The sequence below is a fragment of the Canis lupus genome, chromosome 6, assembly GCF_048164855.1.
Source record: "Canis lupus baileyi chromosome 6, mCanLup2.hap1, whole genome shotgun sequence".
Taxonomy (NCBI): domain Eukaryota; kingdom Metazoa; phylum Chordata; class Mammalia; order Carnivora; family Canidae; genus Canis; species Canis lupus.
In genome coordinates this window covers 54,493,284-54,514,602 of record NC_132843.1, presented here as the reverse complement: position 1 = coordinate 54,514,602, position 21,319 = coordinate 54,493,284, and the positions used below count along the sequence as shown (strand labels likewise).

The window sequence follows — 21,319 nt, the reverse complement described above, 5'->3', positions numbered from 1 at the left end:
CAGAACATAAAGACTCCTAACTCTGGGAAACGAACTAGGGGTGGTACAAGGGGAGGAGGGCGGAGGGTGGGGGTGAATGGGTGACGGGCACTGAGGGGGGCACTTGACGGGATGAGCACTGGGTGTGATTCTGTATGTTGGCAAATTGAACACCAATAAAAAATAAATTTATTATTAAAAAAATACAAATCAATCAGTGTGATACACCACATTACACCTGGGTGGCTCAGTGGTTGAGTGTATGCCTTCATCTCAGGGCATGATCCCAGGGTCCTGGGATCAAGTCCTGCATCAGGCTTCCCACAGGGAGCCTGCTTTTCCCTCTGCCTATGTGTCTGTCTGTCTCTCTCTCTCTCATATGAATAAATAAAGTCTTTAATAAATAAAATAAGAACAACATGATCTTGCAAATAGATATAGAAAAAGCATTTGACAAAATACAGCTTCTTTTCTTGACAAAAACCCTCAATCAAGTAGGAATAGAAGGAACATACCTCGACATCATAAAGGCCATATATGAAAAGCCCACAATGAGTATCATCCTCAATGGGAAAAAACTGAGAGCTTTTCCCCTAAGGTCAGGAACATGACATGGATGTCTACTCTCATCACCATTGTTCAACATAGTACTAGAAGTCCTAGCCTCAGCAATCAGACAACAAAAAGAAATAAAGGGCATTCAAATCATCAAGGAAGAAGTCAAACTTTCACTCTTCACAGACAACAATATACTCTATGTACAAAACTTGAAAGACTCCCCACCAAAAAATTGCTAGAACTGATATACGAATTCAGCAGAGTCGCAAGATATAAAATCAACATATAGAAATCTATTTCATTTCTATACACCAAAAATGAAGCAGCAGAAAAAGAAATCAAGTAATTGATCCCATTTACAACTGCACCAAAAACCATAAGTTACCTAGGAATAAACCTAACCAAGAGGTAAAAGGTATGTACTCTAAAAACTACAGAACACTTATGAAATAAATTGAAGAACATGTAAAGAAATGGAAAACATTCCATGATCATGGATTGGAAGAACAAATATTTTTAAAATAAAAATATGGGACAGCCCTGGTGGCCCAGCAGTTTAGCGCCACTTTCAGCCCAGGGTGTGATCCTGGAGACCCAGGATCGAGTCCCATGTCGGGCTCCCTGCATGGAGCCTGCTTCTCCCTCTGCCTGTGTCTCTGCCTCTCTGTGTCTGTCATGAATAAATAAATAAAATCTTTTAAATAAATAAATAAATAAATAAATAAATAAATAAATAAATAAATAAATAAATAAAAGCAATCTACATGTTTAATGCAATCTCTGTCAAAACAACACCAGCATTTTTCACAGAACTAAAACCAACAATCCTAAAATTTATATGGAACCAGAAAAGCCCCTAATAGCTAAAGTGATTTTGAAAAAGAAAAGTGGGAGACATCACAATGTTAGACTTCAAGTTTTATCACAAAGCTCTAATCATCAAGACAGTGTGGTATTGGCACAAAAATAGACACATAGATCAACGGAACAGAATAGATAACCCAGAAGTGGACCCATAACTATATGCAACAAAGCAGGAAAGAATATCCGATGGAAAAATGGTGTTGGGGAAACTGGACAGCAACATGCAGAAGAATGAAACTAGACCACTTTCTTATTACCATATACAAAAATAAATTCAAAATGAATGAAAGACCTAAATATAAGACAGGAAACCATCAAAATCCTAGAGGAGAAAACAAGTAGCAACGTCTTTGAGCTCAGATGCAGCAACTTCTTACTAGACACATCTCCAGAGGCAAGGGAAACAAAAGCTTAATGAACTACTGGAACCCCATCAAGTTAAAAAGCTTCTGCACCTTGAAGGAGACAATCAACAAAACTGAAAGGTAGCCTATGGAATGGGAGAAGATATTTGCAAAAGACATACCAAAAAAAGGGCTAGTATCCAGAATCTATAAAGAATTCATCAAAATCAACATCCAAAAAAAATAATCCAGTTAAGAAATAGGCAGAAGATAGAACAGACATTTCTCCAAAGAAAATATACAAATGGCTAACAGACACATGAAAAAATGCTCAACAACCATCATCATCAGGGAAATACAATCAAAACCACAATGGGATACTACCTCATATCCATCAGAATGGCTAAAAATTAACAACTCAGGAAATAACAGGTGTTGGTGAGTATGCAGAGAAAGGGGAACACTTTTGCACTGTTCATGGGAATGCAAGCTGGTGTAGCCACTCTGAAAAACAGGTTAGAGGTTCCTCAAAAAGTTAAGAATATAACTACCCTTTGACCCAGCAAATGCACTAGTAGTTCTTTACCCAAAGTAAACAAAAATGCTGATTCAAAGGGACACTTGCACCTCAATGTTTATAACAGCAATGTCCACAGTAGCCAAAATACGGAAAGAGCCCAGATGTCCATCAACTAATCAAAGAATAAAGAAGAAGTGGTATATATATGTGTATACACATACACATACACATAGGAATATTACTCAGCCATCAAAAAATGAAATCTTGCCATTTATAACAACAGGGATGGAACTAAAGTGTATTATGCTAAGTGAAATAAGTCGTTCAGAGAAAAACTATCATGATTTCACTCATGTGGAATTTAAGAAACAAAACATAAATATAGGGGAAGGGAAGGAAAAATAAAATAAGATAAAAACAGAGGGAGATAAACCAGAGAGACTCTTCATTACAGAGAACAAACTAAGGGTTGCTGGAGGGGAGTTGGGTAGGAGGATGTGCTAAATGGGTAATAGGCATTAAGGAGGGCACTTGTTGGGATGAGTGCTGGGTGTTATATTTAAGTGATGAATCATCAAATTTTACTCCTGAAACCAATGATATACTATATGTTAATTAACTTGAATTTAAATTTAACTTAATTTAATTAAAAAAAAAAAAGAATGGCAGAACAGGACATCTGGTTGGCTCAGTGGTTGAGCGTCTGCCTTTGGCTCAGGCCATGATCCTGGGGTCCTGGGATCAAGTCCTGCATCAGGACAAGGAGCCTGCTTCTCCCTCTCCCTATGTGTCTTCCCCTCTCTGTCTCTCATAAATAAATAAATTTTAAAAAAAAGAATGGTTGAAAATGTCCTAAATTGATGAAAACATTAATCTACACTCCCCAAAACCCTAAAACTCCAAAAAGTATAAAATCAAGGAGATCCATATCTACACATATCATAATCAGACTCTCAAGGAAAATGAGAAAATCTTGAAAGCAGCAGGACAGAAAAGATCCCTCATGTTCAAGATGGTCCTCAATGAGATTAACAGCTGATTTCTCATCAAAAAACCACAGATGGTAACAAGATGACATACTCAAAAAGTAGTGGGGAAAAAAAAAAAAAAAAGACTATCAGCTAAGAATTTTCCTTCAAAAATTAAGGAGAAATTAAGACATTCCCAGATAAAAACTGAGAATCCCACTCTAACAGTCCTACCCTATAAGAAATACTGTCTTTTAGGCTGAAAAGAAAGTTTGGCACTAGACAGTAACTCAAATCCACACAAATAAAGAACACTGGTAAAGGTAGCTACTTCGGTACATATAAAAGAAAATATAAGTGTATAATTATTTGTTTGTAATTTTTTTCTCCTCTCTGATTTAAAAGATGTTAATTTTAATTCCATGGCAACCAGTAAGAAAACCACTTTAAAAAAAAAAAACATTAAAATAAATGACAAGAGAATTAAAGTGGTACAGCAGAAAATACATTTTTAACAAAAAATTATTTCTCTGTTGCCCAATAGAGAAATACACAAACAAAAGACATAATACATAAAGAACACAGAGACCAAATGACAGATATAAATTCTGCTTTATCAGTAATTACATTACATGGAAATGGATTAAACACTCTGGTCAAAAGGCAAATATTAGAGAATGGGGTTTTTTTTTGTTTTGTTTTGTTTTTTTATTTTTTATTTTTTTAGAGAATGGGTTTTAAAAAAATGATCCAACTATATGCTGTCCACAAGAGACGTATTTTATATTCAAAGATACAAATAGGTTGAAAGTAAACAATGGGAAAAGATATACCTGGAAAACAGTAACCAAAAGAGTTAGAGTAGCTATACTAAAATCAAACAATACAGAATTTTGAGACAAAAGCTGTTACTAGATGCAAAAAAAGGACATTTTATAATGATCGAAAGGTTAATCCATCAAGAAGACATAACAAGTATAAATGCATCTAACAAGAGTCTCAAAATACATAAAGCAGAAACTGACAATTGAAGAGAAAACAATTTATCAATAATAGTGGTAGACTTTAATATCTCAATTTAAATAATAGAACACGTAGAAGATTACAAAGGAAACAATATTTGAGTAGCACTATAAATCAAATAGATCTAACGAATATCTATAGTACACTATACCCAACAACAGAATACACATTCTTCTCAAATGCACATAGAACATTCTCCAGACAGGTGACATGTTAAGCCATAAAATAAGTCAATAAATGTTAAAGGACTGAAATGTTACAAAGCATATTCTCCAAGCAAAATTAAATGAAATTAGAAATCAATAACAGAAGGAAATTTGGGAATTTCACAAACGTGGAAATTAAGCATCACACATCTAAATAACCAAAGCTGATGTCATTGCTTTTTCACAAAAGCTGTAATTATAAGGAAAACTAGATCTCTAAAACAGATATTTAAAACATACTCACAGAATGACTAGAAGGACACAGAAAGTAAAAGAAAGTCTGTTTATCAATCCCGATACAACATATCCCTATATACCAGATCCCAAGGCCTTCCCAGCTTCTTCCTTTCTCTATTTTAATTCTTTTACTGCTAATGAAAACACACAATGTGAACTCTATTGGTTTGGGAAAGAATTCACTCTCTTCCTTTGGAGCTCCAGTGATGTCCAGGACCAACCAAAGCCAGAGGATAGCAACACACCAAAGTGGTTCTCTGAAGGAGACCTGAGCACCCTGCAAAGATGGTTTTCAGGTTTCTCACAACAGTGCTTAGGAGTTTTAGAATTTAAACTGGGATGCGAAAACAAATTGCAAGCCTTGAGGGTAGCAAGGAACTTTTATTAATGAACCCAAGAATCATACTTATTAAGAGTCTTCAGGCAATGAATTAATTTGTCCTCCTTAGCAATCACCATGAAGGAATCGGTCAGACAAGTAAATGGCACACAGTGGCACTGAATGTTTTCTCTCTTCTGCAAAATTATCAATTACCTACAAAATTTTCTGCCAATGATCTGCAAAAATTACAAAAATCTATCCTCAAAACTACCATAAGTAGGATATTAAATACTGAAGTAATGAAGGCCAATCTTTGACAAAGCAGGAGTTCTACTGATCCACAAGAAATGAGGCTCATTTTGAATAAATTCATGAACATGCAGTTGGCAAATTCTAAGTAGTATTTAATAACAATAGGTTTATAAAACAAGCCAAGCATACATTAGGAATAAAAATTCAAATTTAACTTTCTGGATACAGACTTATAGCATACTACTACAAATCCATGACTGAAACAATGCTGTATTTTTATACTGTAACAACGCACTGTAAATACTGTCAGTGAGATTGTAAAGATTGTCTCTTTTCTGGTAAACTGATGACTCCCTCCACCAACATTAATTACTCCCACCTAATGATATGCCATCACATGAGAGTTATTGTTTTGGGTTATAAATGAATCTTCTTTTGAGGAGCCTGAGGAATGAGATATAGTCACTGTCATTAATAATCCCTTCTAAACAGGAGGAGTAAAATATAACATGAATGTGTCAGTCTTTAGTTCTGTCTCCTTGGAGTTGGTTCATTTCTCAGGTAGATTCTCCTCACAGTTGACAAATGGTTGCAATTGCCTCTGCCTTACAACCTTACAACTTCAAATATAGTAGAAGAACAGCCAAAGGAGAGTCTTCTGTTTTTATAAATTCTGAATTTTATAAGAAATGTAAGTTAAAAGAAAATTGGACAGCTAACATGTCCTATAAAATATCTGTAGCTAATTCTTGAGATTGATTTAACATATTCACGTTAATGTTGGTAAAGAGAATTCTGCAGAACTCTGGGAAGGTTTTGTTTTGTTGTGTGTGGGTTTTTTTGTTTGTTTGTTTGTTTTAGATTTTACTTATTTATTTGAGAGAGAGAGTGCATGCATCAGCATATGGGAGAGGCATAGGGAGAGGATGAAGCAGGCTTCCCACTGAGCAGAGAGCCCTATACGAGGCTGGATCCCAGGACCTGGAGATCATGACCTGAGCCAAACTCAGATGCTTAACCATCTGAGCCACCCAGATGCCCCATGATTTAAGAACTAAAGGCACCAAGGCGAGGGTGTAAGAGGAGTTGAAAATAGAAGAACTGGGGGCACCTGGGTGGCTCAGTGGTTGAGCATCTGCCTTTGGCTCAGGTCATGATCCCAGTGTCCTAGGATCAAGTCCCACATCAGGCTCCCCACAGGGAGCTTACTTCTCCCTCTGCCTATATCTCTGCCTCTCTCTCTCTCTGTGTCTCTCGTGAATAAATAAATTAAAATCTTTTAAAAAGAAAGAAAGAAAATAGAATTGGCTGAAAATGTATATGCAATATTGATAGACTTCCAGACCATCTTTCTCATCTTGCATAACCGCATAGTTACTCCTCCTTAGCCTCAACAGGATACTGAAGATTTGCTTTCAGAAGAGGATAATCCAGGACTCTGGACTCAAGAAGATCTTTGGAAATGCCATTATGAAAGCAGAGGGATTAATTAAAAGTCTACATGCTAAACAGTGAGACCCACCCCACATTCCTCTGCCAAACTCAATTCTTCCTCTTGACTCTGAGACATTGGACATCAGGTTATACCAGACCAGCGCAAGTGGAAATACAGTATCAAACAGCAGCTGAGAAACCCTCCTAAAAAAATGGCCAGTCTCATCACCTTATGATAAAGCTGATTAGTCAATGAATCCCATTCATAGCATATAGAATTTTCATCAACTTATTAGTGATCTACTCTTATATCTGAATGAGCAGCAAAAGACACCAATCATTTGAACAAAAGGTCTCTGACATCAAAGACAATGACCAAGAATCACCAGAAAAAATAGACACAGAGACACTGTAGATTACAAAGGAAAAGCCTCAAAAGATTTCTCATTAATATCTTTAGAGAAAATACTGTACTTGCAAAGCCAAGAGCATAATGCTATTTAAAAAAATAAAAATAACATTCACAAAATGAGAAAATGCTGTTGGAACTTTTTAAATATCAGAAATGAAAAATTAATAGAGTTGAAGATAAAGTCGAGTAAACTCTGAAAAGTAGAACATCAACACAAAGAAACATAATAAAAGGGGAGGATTTGTTTTAAAAGGGGGTTGATCCAGAAGTTCTAACATGCTAATAATAAGGATTCCAGATAAATACAAAAGAGAAAGTAGAGGCAATTAATTGTCAAAAAAAATTCTTAGAATTGGAGAACATACATCTCCACATTGAAGAGACACATCACTGAGTGCCTTTCCCTAGCTACTTTAAACACACACACACACACACACACACACAGTCCAATTATGGGATCTCTGAAGATAAACTATTATTACTCAGTTCATAGAAAAAAATCAAAACATCAGCAGAAATAAGGGATTTTTCTGGATTCTGAAATACTAATAAAATAAAATCCCTGCTTTTATAATACATGCTTATGTCAAATAATTATAAGCTAAATAATACTTTACATACGTTAAGTGGGCTTCCTATTTTAAAGAAACAAAACATACATAAAACAGAGTTTTCACTGGAGGTATATTCGGGTAACTCTTTTAATAACTAAAGGGGACTGTCTGAATCCTGTACCAGAAGTTTATTTTATTAGCTCTTTAAAATAAGTATTTCATGAGGAATAGATGTGTCTGTTTTATTAGATCTCACTTAATATTACCATTTATTTATATAGGTTTAGACTATATCCCCTAGTTATTTTTCTTTCAGCATCTTAAATTCAAAAAAATCTAACAATATAAATCACAGCTAATTAAATTAATAATGAAATTAAGTTATGAGAATTGTGTTACCTTGAAATATACACAAACTCTTGACATTTTAAACTAATTCTCTTTCATCTTAAAGGCCACACACTCACCTTGAGGATCAACTTCTTTAGCTAGCTTCAGTGCATCTGAGTTTGCAAGGTCGGTGTTGGCTGGCGTAACAGCCAAAATCAGACAGTTCTCCCGCGTGATAAACTGCATGATCATTTCTCTGATCTGATACTCGATATCTGGTGGCTGATCTCCCACGGGCACTTTAGTAATTCCAGGTAGGTCGATAAGTGTGAGATTTAACACTGTATGGGGGGAGGGGGAAGAAGAGTCTTACATAACCTCTCTATGCTAAAAAATAATGCAAATCATCTGTCTCGTTAGTGGAAATAAAACAAGCTCAGCTTTATGTATTATATACTGTGTTAACTTCAACTTCTGTGTACACCGAATACAAAATGGCTTTTTAGTTTTCTCTATTTTTATGATATGATTGTTCTAAACCAAATGATCATTTTAGCACAATTTGAAAGGCACTGATTTGCATAGCTAAGAGAGAACTGTCATATCTGTAACTAGTGTGTTATAATTCAAACACTGAACAAGAAGTGCATATGCTGTCTGCCAGTCTTATACACTGCCCTCAAATGGTATAAAAATTCTTAGGATAAGATTTGTCCTTCCCTTCAAAAGTATTATATACTTATTTAGAGAGGGCTAGACACTTAGCCTAGTGGAAATCTGTGAACCATTTGTGGTACCACAAGTTTACTATGTAGACTATACAGCCAGACTCATGGAGTATCATCAGGAGAGCAGGAAACTACCCTTGAGTCAGTGACTCCAGCTGGGACCAGGCTATCATTCTCTGCACACAACAGAATTGGCACCAAATCTTCTTGGAAAGTCATAATTGAGCATTATGTTATTCACGTTCCACTTTAAAAGCAACAGAGCTGAGTGGAAGATTAGAGATTAAAATCTGTCCCATTGAAAATTTAGTCGGAATAGAGGTTACTATCATATACCATAAACTGGTTATCTAATTTATAAGTTTCTTCTGTTAGTCTGGAAGAAAATTCTAGTTGATTCCTTAGGAAGAGAATAAATAGAAAATCAGAGGGCTACAGAAAATCTGATAGGAGAAGACTCAATCACAGTACCATGTATCTCTAAGATTCTTGCTAAGACTGAAGATGTTAAAAAATGGAATTTTTCATGCATACTTCTTGAAATTCTAATTTTAAAATAAGCATAAAGAAATATTTTTAAGTGACATACTCAATTCTGATCTTTTTAAAAGCCATGTCCTCCTGCCTCCCAATAAATTGGTGAGCTTTTTGGACCAGTTCATTTATGGTAGTATCCAAACTTAATCCCAGAAACCTGATACTTTCTGACAGAACAAATCATCTTCTACACAAATAATGTATGTCAATTAATATAAAATTTTTGAGGACAAAAATTTGGAATTTTGTTTTTTTACTTACCATGTGGAGAATAGACTCGTAAATTAATAGGTATGGAGGAAATGCCTTTATTCATTCCAGTCACTCGATCTGTTTCTGCTTCAATCTCATGGCGAACTTCATCAAAATCTGTAAATTTTTTTCCTTTGCAATGTAGAAATTCAGCATATTCTACAAAAGACAAATTAACATAACTTAAAATCCATGCACTCTTGCAATAATTGTAGGGAAACAATTTTTTTTTTTTTAGAAAAGATTTTATTTATTTATTTGACAGAGAAAGAGAGAGAGCACAAGCAGGGGGAGTGGCAGGCAGAGGCACATGGAGGAGCAGTCTGATCCCAGGACCCTGGGATCATGACCTGAGCCAAAGGCAGAGGCTCAACCAACTGACCTACCCAGGCACCCTGAGAAACAATGTTTTTTTAACTACAAGTCAAAGTATCCAATATTGTCTCCTCAGCCATTAAAATGAGAGAATACAGCAGTTACTAAGAAACACAGCTAACACTTTAGAAATATTAAACACAATACAAATGCTAGGAATGCTAAATTTGTTAATTTGCAGATGAGCAATTAAGTACTAAAAGCAGTCCTTAAATCATATAGTCTATTAAATAATTTAAAGAGAATTTTGGCCCTCCAAATGAAAAGGAAACAGCATCTGATTGTCAAAGAAATTAAATCTAGGGAACATACAAAGCCTACCTACTAATCCTATTAGCATGTCCTTTTTCAATATCACCACTTTATTAAGAGGGAATGCTAAGTCATATAAATATAGCTTCAGAAGGCAAGACAATTTAGAAACAAACTGTACTTAATTCTTTAAAGAGAAATAATATATGGAATATTATAGCTTTAAAATATACTATTCAAGATACCACACTAACTTGGATACTTTAAAAGATTTCTCAAGAAAAAAAGAGTTTGGGATGAAAGAAAATATTTACGTACAATCCAAAAAAAAAAAAATCAGTATCCACGTAAGTAGGAAAAACTACATAATAACAGAAAATTGGATTAAGTTTTAGTAACATCCTACTAAATGTTGTACTATGGACTTCAATTCCTGTTTCCAGAAGTATCAGGTACATAACACAACTCAGAAAGGCAGCTGATACTATTAGACTTTAAAAAATTATAATTTCAGGGATCCCTGGGTGGCGCAGCAGTTTGGCGCCTGCCTTTGGCCCAGGGCGCGATCCTGGAGACCCGGGATCGAATCCCATATCAGGCTCCCGATGCATGGAGCCTGCTTCTCCCTCTGCCTGTGTCTCTGCCTCTCTCTCTCTCTGTGACTATCATAAGTAAATAAATAAAAAATAAAAAAAAATAAAAAAAAAAAAAAATAAAAAAATAAAAAATTATAATTTCAATGAGAGGATGAATCTTAACAAAATTTTTGATTCTCTAATAACTAGCTGAAGAACTACTGCATCAAACTTAGACTACAGCTAAGTATCTGAAGCCCAGATGTCAGGTGAGAAAATTATTGGTAGTCTTTCCACCATTTCCACCATAAACATTTGACCTTCACCCACTGTAGCAAAGCCAACAGGGAGACAACTCTAAGATGTCTTCAAGCAGCTTAGCATCAGTTAACAAAGGCAGCATGAAATGATGCTGATCTGCATTTAAAGAGAAAGGAAAGACAGAGATAGGAAAGATGGATTCAAGCTGCAGTGTCTAAAAAAGAAAATGAGGTTTGAAGTGAGTACCGAAGAGTGGGAAGGGTATCCGTGTATGCAGAGAAAGTAAGGTGTTTAAGGGAATCAGAGAATCTTAATAGCCCAACATATTCCTGGCTGGTTACCAACCAGCCTCTGCTCAGAAACATCCACTGATAGGAAACTGAGGCTTTGATGTTTGAGGGGGAAAAAAAAACCCTCTTATTGGAAAAAACAATTCTTTTTTAAAGTAGGCGCCACGCCCAGCATGGAGCCCAATGTGGGGCTTAAACACAAACCTGAGATGGAAACATGAGCTGAAATCAAGAGATGGACACTTAACTAACTAAGCCATCCAGATGCTCTAGAAAATTTTTTTTAATTGTATTTATTTGAGAGAGAGAGAGAGAGAGCACGCACAAGTAAGCAGCACATGTGGCAGGGGAGGGACAGAGGGAGAAGCAAACTCCCACTGAGCAGGGAGCCTGATGTGGGGCTCCATCCCAGGGCCCTAGGATCATGACCTGAGTGGAAGGTAGATGCTAACCTAAGCCAACTGAACCACTCCAGCACCCCTGGGAAAATGTATCTTAACAAAAGTCTGAAATCTGCTTTCTAATCCACTTCCTTGGTCCAACTTTCGCCCCCTAGAGCTACTCAGGCAGTCTTCCTCCCCGTAAAAAAGACAGGATTAATCTGAGCCCTGGCACAAGGAGTTCATCTTCTCCCTGGGCTTCTCTTGCCACCTTCCCGTGCTTGTCTGATCGATGCTCAGGCCTCCTGGAGGCAGACACAGATTTCCCAACCCCACCACAGCTACTCAGGGCTGGAAAGGCCATGGCTTCTGAAGTGGACTAGCCAGTTTAAGTTTTAATTTCCCAAAGAACTGTAATGACTTAATCTTTCAAATGTTAGGACAGAGACTTTACTTCATTTCAGTCTTCCCTGTCAATGTAGGTGGACATGAATATTTTTCTTTCTTAGTGTTTCCATATGCTATGTGTCACTTTCTGAAAAACGGCAAGCTAAGACTCCCACAGTTTATTCCTCAATAGTGGAAGTATACCCAATACAAATTCAGGAGGCTTCAGAATTCTGGCCTGAAGAGATGACTGCATCTTCTGGCATGTTCTTTCACATGTTTACCCTCATAGGTGCTGTTTTATTAGCATCTACATTCCCAGAAGATATGGCCTTTATTTTATTTACCTAACTCAAAGGATTAGCCAGTATCATAGGAACATATAAGTTTAAAAATAAGTAGAGGATAAAACAATAAAAATAAAGAGGAACAAAGGTTGTCAGATCAAGAAAACAAAAATTAATTCGTAAAAAGGAGTCATAATTGATAAGAAATGGGACTGTACTTTTTCAACTCAATATATTTTGTGGAAAATGCACAGTTGAGGATTTATAGCTGCCATAATTATTACTTTCATAAAATTAATAAGCTTCTGGATCAGGGACTACATTTTCAATTACGCTGCCAATCAATAATTCAAGTAACACAATTGTAGACGTCCTTGCAGCCACTAGATGGCGCCTACTTGCTTTCTCTGTAGGAAACCAAGACCCTTCCAGAAAGCTGCAAAATCCATGCAATTTTCTAATTAGATTTTAATTCATTCTTGATCTCCTAAAAATGCTTTTATTTTGAAATTGAGAGATCAGAACTGTGTAGTACCATCTCAAACCTTCGTGTCTTTTTAAGGATAGGATCCCACAGAGAGATTTAGAGATGCTGTATTCATTTATTTATTCCACTAATATTTTGAACTCTTACTATTTCACGGTGCACTATTATAGAAATTGCAGAGGAGAAAAAAATACATATAAGTCTCTAACCTCAGTCGAAGCTTAAATTCGACTGAGATGAAATAGCAATGTGGGTGCGCCAGCGGATAAGTGCCATGGAGAAAATTGAACAGTAGGGGGGATATTTAATGCTAGGACAGGAGGATTGGTTTGTTATATGCTTTGATTGAGGAAAGCTTCCCTGATAAGATAAAGTGACATTTGAGCAAAAACTGAAGAAAAGAAGGGAGCAAGCGATGCTTTAATAGAGGAGCATCCCAGTAGAGTATCTGGAGCTGAAAGCACACTGGAAGAAGAACAAGCAACACATCTGGATCACAGAGCACATCGGGGAGAAAGGCAGGAGATGAGGTCAGAGCTGTGGTACAGACGTAGATTGTGTGGAGCCCGTGGGACTTGAATGTTTACTCTGGCTGAACAGTAGATCACTTGAAAGGCTTGGGGTAGAGGTGAGACATGATGTGACCTAGGTTTTAAATAAATCACTGGGATGGTTGTGTTGAGAATAGACAGTGAGGGGTAGAGAGGAAGCTGGCTCTTTGGGATAATGGAGGTGAGAGATGATGGGGATTGGAGCAGGGTGGCAGCAGTAGGATTGGGGAGAAGTGGTTGAATTCTAATGTATTTTGAAGAAAAAAAACAATAGGATTTACTGATGGATTAAACTCGGAGTATGGGAGAGAGAGGAGTCATGAAGGACTTCATGGAGTTTGACTACAGCAATGGGAAGAATTCTGAAATAGAAAAGACTGAAAGGAAGAGGTTGGGGAGATGGGGGTTCAGGATCAGGAGTTTGGCTGGGGACTTATTACTCTTGTGATGCCTCCTACATCCCACCCAAGCAGAGAAACAGAACTGCTGCTAACAGTTGAGGATTACACAGCTGTAAGAGATCCCACTCACAAAGTCATCTGTTAAATGTTTATTTATTCTGAAAATTTTCCAGAAGATGGCAGTCAAGTGCTTGACAAAAAGAGCAGCTTTTTCTAATTAGCACACAGATGCCTTTGGGGCTAGGTATGTTAGTCTTTCATCCAGGGAGAAGTACAAGCTAGAAATATATATTTGGAATTCATTAAAGTCAGGCAAGGGGATGAGATCACTAAGAGAGCATTAGATAGGGAGGAGGCCAGAGCACTGAGCCCTGGATGCTCCAGTGTTTAGAGGTCAGGAGAAAGAGAGAGAATGAGTGGTCAACAAGGTAGGGGAAAAACTGAGGACAGGACCCAAAGCCAAATAGAAAGGGTCTCTCATGAAGGTAAGAGACTTCCATTCCATCCAAAACTGCTCAAGTAAGATGAGATTAAGAATGGATCGTTGTATTAGACAACTGGAGAGTCCTCCAGGAGGCTGACAAGAGCTGCTACAGTGGAGTGATAGCCTGATTGGAACACATTAGGAGAGAAGAGATTGACTGTGAACAACTGTTTTAAGTTTTTCTGTAAAGGAGAGGAAAACAGTGAGACACCAGCTGGAGAAGGATGTAAAATCAAGGAAGGGTTTTATAAAGATGGGCAAACTAACAACACATCCATTGGCTGATGGCATTAATCGTATGAAGGGAAAGGTGGCAATGCAGAACTGAGAAAAAAAAAAGTGCTGAAATGGTATCTTAAGGAAGAGGGGACAGAAGGCATAAAAAGGAGCATGTCAGTTCCTCCACAGGGACAGAAAGGAAACCAAACAATGAGAGTTGACAAGACAAATGGGTAGAACTTACAAGGGTGGGAGTAAGTGGAATTCATCCGGTGAGAGTAGGGATTTATTATATTTGCCTAAAGTCATTTTACGTCTTGAGAAACTTTTTTTTTTAGATTCTATTTATTTATTCATGAGAGACACACAGAGAGAGAGGCAGAGACACAGACAGAGGAGAAGCAGGCTTCATGCAGGAAGCCCGACGTGGGACCTGATCCCGGGACTCCAGGATCACACCCTGGGCCAAAGGCAGGCGCCAAACCATTGAGCCACCCGGGGATCCCCTAAAAAAACATTTCTGCGTATATTCCCACTGGTTAAACCCTACAAATACTATTATTTTTGTCACAAAGTACATATCACACACACCCACACACACACACAAACACGCACATACACAGTAAAGTGATCCCAAATGAGTGACCTAAGAGTAACCATAGCAGAGATGTCAACTGGGTCTAATCTATGTCCATCACTGGGTTTCAGACATGCCCAGCATTTCGGAAGAACCAATGGGGCAGAAACCACAAAATCCTTTTTTCTATGCTCCCAAAGAGTCTCTTAGAAAGCAATTCATCTTAGGATGGAATTCAGGCAAAACCTACTCTGAGCTGCCAGAAAGAATCTACCTGTTATCTATCCTCTACTCAGCCCTATAGATTCATAGGTGTAAGTCCCCTTATCATTAACAGTATAGTGATAATTGTCAGACCACACAATCTACTTTCTCATTAGAAAAACATTATAATTTATAGCTATAGGATTATATTGCCAATAAGATGTGTCTCACTAACAACAAGGATATGGGATCCTTTCCCCTACTGAGCAAATTATAAATAGGTGGACAGCAGAGGTGGCATGCATGTTTTTGAACAACTGACCACAGTTGCTATTGAGGAGGATCATCAATCGGCTTATATCATCACGCAATTCTAAATCTTCATTAACAATGCAGAATTTAAAAGATGACAGCTTTATTTCACTGCTGTCCAAAAATACAATTATAGATGAAAATCTTAGAGGATTATCACAAGAGTGATGCATCACTTATTATACCCACCTCCACAAAAGTGTTCCTGCGAGTTTGGGGATAAAGGAAATTCTAACACCTAAACCAAAATCTACAGAACAGCGTGTACTAATTGATCAATAGCTACATTTTTTAAGCACTAGTAAATGTGTGTCTTCTGAGACCTTTACACTGCAATGAACTAATAGGTCTGAAGGTCTAGCAATCTCATTTTCTGGTTGAGATACCTTCTTTTTCCTTTCATTCTAAATGCTTGGTAGCTGGGTACATGAAACAGTCTCTCCCTCAAACAATTCCAGACTTTAGCCCAAGTTCAATCTGAAAAGAAAGTGATTAAATTTCTTAGCCAGGAGCTCATATAAAGGATGAAGTTATGTGCGTATTAGCACTGAAACCATGATAATGCACCCATGAAATTCCATTTTGTCAGTATAACCTGTCTTGCTAAAGTTCATAGTATGTTTTCAGTTTTGCAAAATAAGAATCCTAGTTTTAAAAATCATCCCTATTTCCCTAGTGTTAAAAATAGCCTACATTTGAAGCAAAGGTTAAGACGTATTTTTATATCAAAGAACAATTTGGAGGGGGAGAAGGGTATTAAAAAATAAAAGTTATCACTCTTCTTTATTTCCCTGTAAAACATTCTAGCACTGTCATTTCTAATGGTCATGAAAAACAAATTATGCCTAGGTTAAACAACTGACAAGTTGTTTGGGGGAAGGATGAGATGGTTTATGCCTGGGCAGCATTCCAACCATCTGTGAAAAGCACAGCATGACCATAAGAATTTAAATATTACCAATATGCCCCTTCCATGTGGAAAAACATGCATATGTTTCAATTAATCAAGGTTAAGTAAAAGAGAATAATTATGGAACACATGCACATTGTCTCTTGTCAATCTTTATTCTAAGAACTGGGGCCCTCAACACTTCAGCTAGGGTCTTTTTTCTGAAGTGTTTTAATAGCACTATTTTGTGAGCACAGGGCTCTAATGAAAATAGAGCACGTGGGTCGCATAAACGGAATAATTTTCAATGCAACTAGCTGAATTCACTGGCTGTAAAGAATCCAAGTATGACTATATTTAAAAACATATTTCCTCAAAGAAAGAGGCTACATTTTACTCATCTGTGTTTCCCCAATGCCTATCATATTTAGAGTAGAGAACATCTGTGGATTTCTTCCTTTTTCTTTAAAGCAGGCCACTTTGCATACCATTGATCAATGTCAGTTTGGGGGAAAAAAAATGCTTCCCTCAAGCCTTGAAGTCATTCCAAATTGAAGGCAAGATCCTAGAACAGGGTAAGTTAGACAAGAATTTTATAGACCCAGATTTGAAGTAGAATTCAATTGTGTCCCTAAGGTAAACATGGGAAGTCTAGCAATCAGAAAAAGTGTTTGGCGGGGGGCGCATCTAAAAAAGCAAACTACCTGAGTGAGTCCAGCAGTGCGCAAAAGGTAGAAGTCTCAGTACAGGGGTTAAGGACAATGAGAGAAGCAGGCTCCACGCAGGGAGCCCGATGCGGGACTCGACCCCGGGACTCCAGGATCATGCCCTGGGCTGAAGTCAGGTACTAAACCACTGAGCCACCCAGGGTGGCTCTACACAATCATGATCTAAAGTTTTTCTTGTTTTTCTCTATTGCCTTTCCTATCACTGGAATATAAATTCAGTGAAATCAGGAACATTAACTGCTAAACTCCCAAATGCCCAAAACAGTGACCTGCATCTATTAAGCACTCAATACATATTTGTTGAATTAATGAACAAGTGAATGAGTAAATAAGTGAATAAATCAACATATAAACACTGGAGGATGTGAAGTTTGTGGATGTGGAAAAGAAAATGTTCACAAAGATGGCTTCTCACATACTGAGTTTGATATATCTGAAATATTCAAGTAGAGTGTCAAGGAGTCAGCTGAAAATATTAGTCTGGAGTTTTAGCCCAGGAGCTATAAATGTGAGAGTCACAGTACATAAGTTATGCACAAAAGAGACTGTCTAAGGGAGAATATGAAATGACACAGAAATGATCCTTGGGTAGGTTCAAATTTTAAAAGCCAGGTAGAAGATAATGCATCTGTAAAAGAGGCAGAAAGAGTAGTCAGAGAGATAGAAGGAAAATCAGAAGTACTTAGCATCATGGAAGCCAAAAGAATAAAGCATGTTTCAAGAAGGAGGAGCAATTAATAATGTTAAAAGCTACTGAAAGGTCAAGATAAGTATGAACACATGGCTATAGGAATTTACAAAAATTGAGCATGTGCTATGTAGTTTCTTATACCCTTACACAACGTTCTGTAAGTAATTTATGTATTATTTCAAAGATTTTTGCTAAAGATTACTTTGCTTAGATAAAAATTGTTTTATCTTTATTTTATTAAGTTTTTTATTCTAATTTCAGTATAGTTAACATACAGTGTTATATTAGTTTCAGTGCACTACTTTATCTTTTTTAAGCTTTTTTCCTTGTGTCTCTTCATTTGTGATCAGGTTTATAATTGTCACTTCTTACTGTTAGCAATATCTCTGTTTTTAAGAACATTCCCATTCTAACTTGTAGCTTTATGTTATATTCTAGAATGAAAAGTCCAGGAACTTATGGTTTGAGTCTAAACAATGAAAAAGTCCAGAGTAAGCCCACTACCCTACAATGCATGAGCTTTAGATCATAGACTTTATATTAATTTTGACTACACAAGGCTCTTTTTACCTCCTCCCAACAATGAGCAAAGTTTAGAAATTAAAAATATATATAAGAGGTTTTCAAATAAGTACATTATCAAAATAATATTTGAGAATAATTGATTAGTGGTGCCTGGGTGGCTCAATCAGTTGGGCAGCCAACTACTGGTTTCAACTCAGGTCATGATCTGAGGTCAGATTAGGCCCCACATCAGGCTCTGTACTCAGTGAGAGTCTGCTTAAAGATTATCTCTCTCCTTCTCTTCTGCCCCTCCCTCCGCTCACACTCACTCGCTCTCTTTCTCTAAAATAAATAAAACAAATCTTTTTAAAAAAGAATAATTGAATATAAAAATTCAGAAACAACAAATGATGCAATGTCATTCCTTGTTTTAATAACACAAAAAATAAGATAATCTGCTGAATAAAACTTCTAGAGTAATTAAAAGTGAAATGACTAGACTTTGTCATGAAAATTCAAGTAACCAAATTCCAATACAAAAAACACAATCCAAAGTCTAATTTGCAAAATGAAAATATTATTTTCACATAAAATCTTATACACAAGGAATAAAATTTGTAAATGAGATTTTAGTAATAATCATACCAGAATTACAAGTATATAAACAGGTAACTAAAAAAATATTCTCAAAGAAAATATCTGAACTACAATACAGACACTGCTGGATACATGGTAATATCTTAACTACTTGACAAAAAAAAAAAAAAAAAAAACTTTTCCATGAGTATGCACTTCTATGCACAAGTTGTAAGCAACAGTATTCCATCTAAATATTTTACAAGATCTTAGTGTATTATGTAAACTCCTCAAATGCCTTCATGACAAATTCCTGAAGATCATGAAGCTCAGCTAGAAAGAGAGCCAACTTAAATTTGCCTATGGTAAAAGGTACAAATAGAAGTTCACTTCTTACAAATGAATATTCAACTTATCCAATCCCATTTGTTGAAAATACTACTCTTTCCACCGAATTACTTTTGCACCTTTAACAAAAAATCAGTTGTCTATTTGCCTGTACGTCCATTTTAACTTTATTCTGTTCCACTGGCCTATCTCTAATGCCAATGTCACACTACCTTGATTATTGTAGTTTTATAATCAATATTAAAACCAGGTAGTATTCATTCTCCAACTTTGTTAATTTTTTTTGTTATTTTTTAAAGTTGTTTTGACTATTCTAGGTCCTTTGCATTTCCCATGAATTTCAGAACCAGCTTGCCAATTTCTACAAAACAATACAATACTTTAATCTCTACGAGTAGCAGTCTTCACAATATTACTAAGCCCCAAGCTTGTACATATACACACAACATGTTTATCTAAAATCATAAGAATTTTCCCATGGATGTCTGCTCTATTAAATGCATTAAACTTTAATAAAATTACAAATTCTTATAACAGGGAGGTACATCTCCTCTAAACTCTGTCACATTAGAGCAATCAGTTCAATGCTGTTGAGGCCATACAAAAATATTTATCAACCATGGCCTACTGTCCTACTAGTCAGCATCATATAGCTTGATAATGGGAAGAAATATTTTCATAACAAAAGTCTGAATAAAAATAAATATTTTATCTTGAATACATTAAAATACAATACATGCATGGACATGATACAAGAATACTTCATTTTATTGGCTTTGCCTTACCTCACTTTGCAGATGATGTCCTATTTACAAATTAAGGCTTGTGGCAACCCTCTTTCAAGCATAGCTCAGTACCACTTTTCCAACAGTATTTTCTCACTTTGTGTCTTTGTGTTACATTTTTGTAATTCTCACAATATTTCAAACTTTTTCTTTATTGTTATATTTATTATGATGATCTGTGATTAATGATCTTTGATGTTACTGTTGTAATTGTTTTTGGCATGCCATGAACCACGGACATAAAAGACAGCCAACTTAATCAATAAACACTGTATTCTGGGGGATCCCTGGGTGGCGCAGCCGTTTGGCGCCTGCCTTTGGCCCAGAGCGCAATCCTGGAGACCCGGGATCGAATCCCACGTCGGGCTCCCGGTGCATGGAGCCTGCTTCTTCCTCTGCCTGTGTCTCTGCCTCTCTCTCTCTCTGTGTGTGACTATCATAAATAAATAAAAATTTAAAAAAAAAAAACACTGTATTCTGACTCCTTGACCCACTGGCATCCCCCCTGCGTCTTTCCCTCTCCTTGGCCTCCCTATTCCCTGAGACACAATATTGAGATTAGACCAATTAATTACCCTACAATGGCCTCTGTAAGTGTTCGAGTGAGAGTCTCACGTATATTACTTTAAATCAAAAGCTAGGTAACTCTGGGAAACGAGCTAAGGGTGATGGAAGGGGAGGTGGGCAGGGGGTGGGGGTGACTGGGTGACAGGCACTGAGGTGGGCACTTGACAGGATGAGCACTGGGTGTTATTCTATATGTTGGCAAATTGAATACCAATAAAAAATAAATTTATAATAAAAAATTAAAAATAAATAAATAAATAAGCAAGCTAGCTAGGGGCAGCCCAGGTGGCTCAGCAGTTTAGCGCTGACTTCGGCCCAGAGTATGGTCCTGGGGGCCCAGGATCAAGTCCCACGTCGGGCTCCCTGCATGGAGCCTGCTTCTCCCTCTGCCTGTGTCTCTGCCTCTCTCTCTCTCTCTCTCTCTCTCTCTCATTAATAAATAAATAAAATCTTTTAAAAAAATCAAAAGCTAGAAATGACTAAACTTAGTGAGGAAGGCATAACAAAACCTAAGACAGGCCAAAAGCTAGGCCTTTTGCTCCAGAGACCCAAGAGGCAAATGCAAAGGAAAAGTTCTTAAAGTAAATTAAAAGTGCTACTCCAGTGAACACATGAATGGTAAGAAAGCAAAACACTGTCACTGCTGGTATGAAGAAAGGTGCAATGGTC

General features: G+C 36.8%; 1 protein-coding gene across 9 annotated transcripts in view; it reads right to left on the bottom strand.

The window, feature by feature from the left end:
- Positions 1–21,319, bottom strand: part of DNM3 (dynamin 3) — a 547,902-nt gene that overhangs the window by 402,516 nt on the left and 124,067 nt on the right. For all 9 annotated transcript variants that reach the window (XM_072830615.1, XM_072830618.1, XM_072830613.1 and 6 more), the window contains 2 exons: positions 9,530–9,679; positions 8,141–8,344 (listed from right to left, as the gene is read on the bottom strand). In XM_072830615.1, the coding sequence (XP_072686716.1) occupies positions 8,141–8,344; positions 9,530–9,679 (354 nt within the window). The remainder of the gene's footprint in view (positions 1–8,140; positions 8,345–9,529; positions 9,680–21,319) is intronic.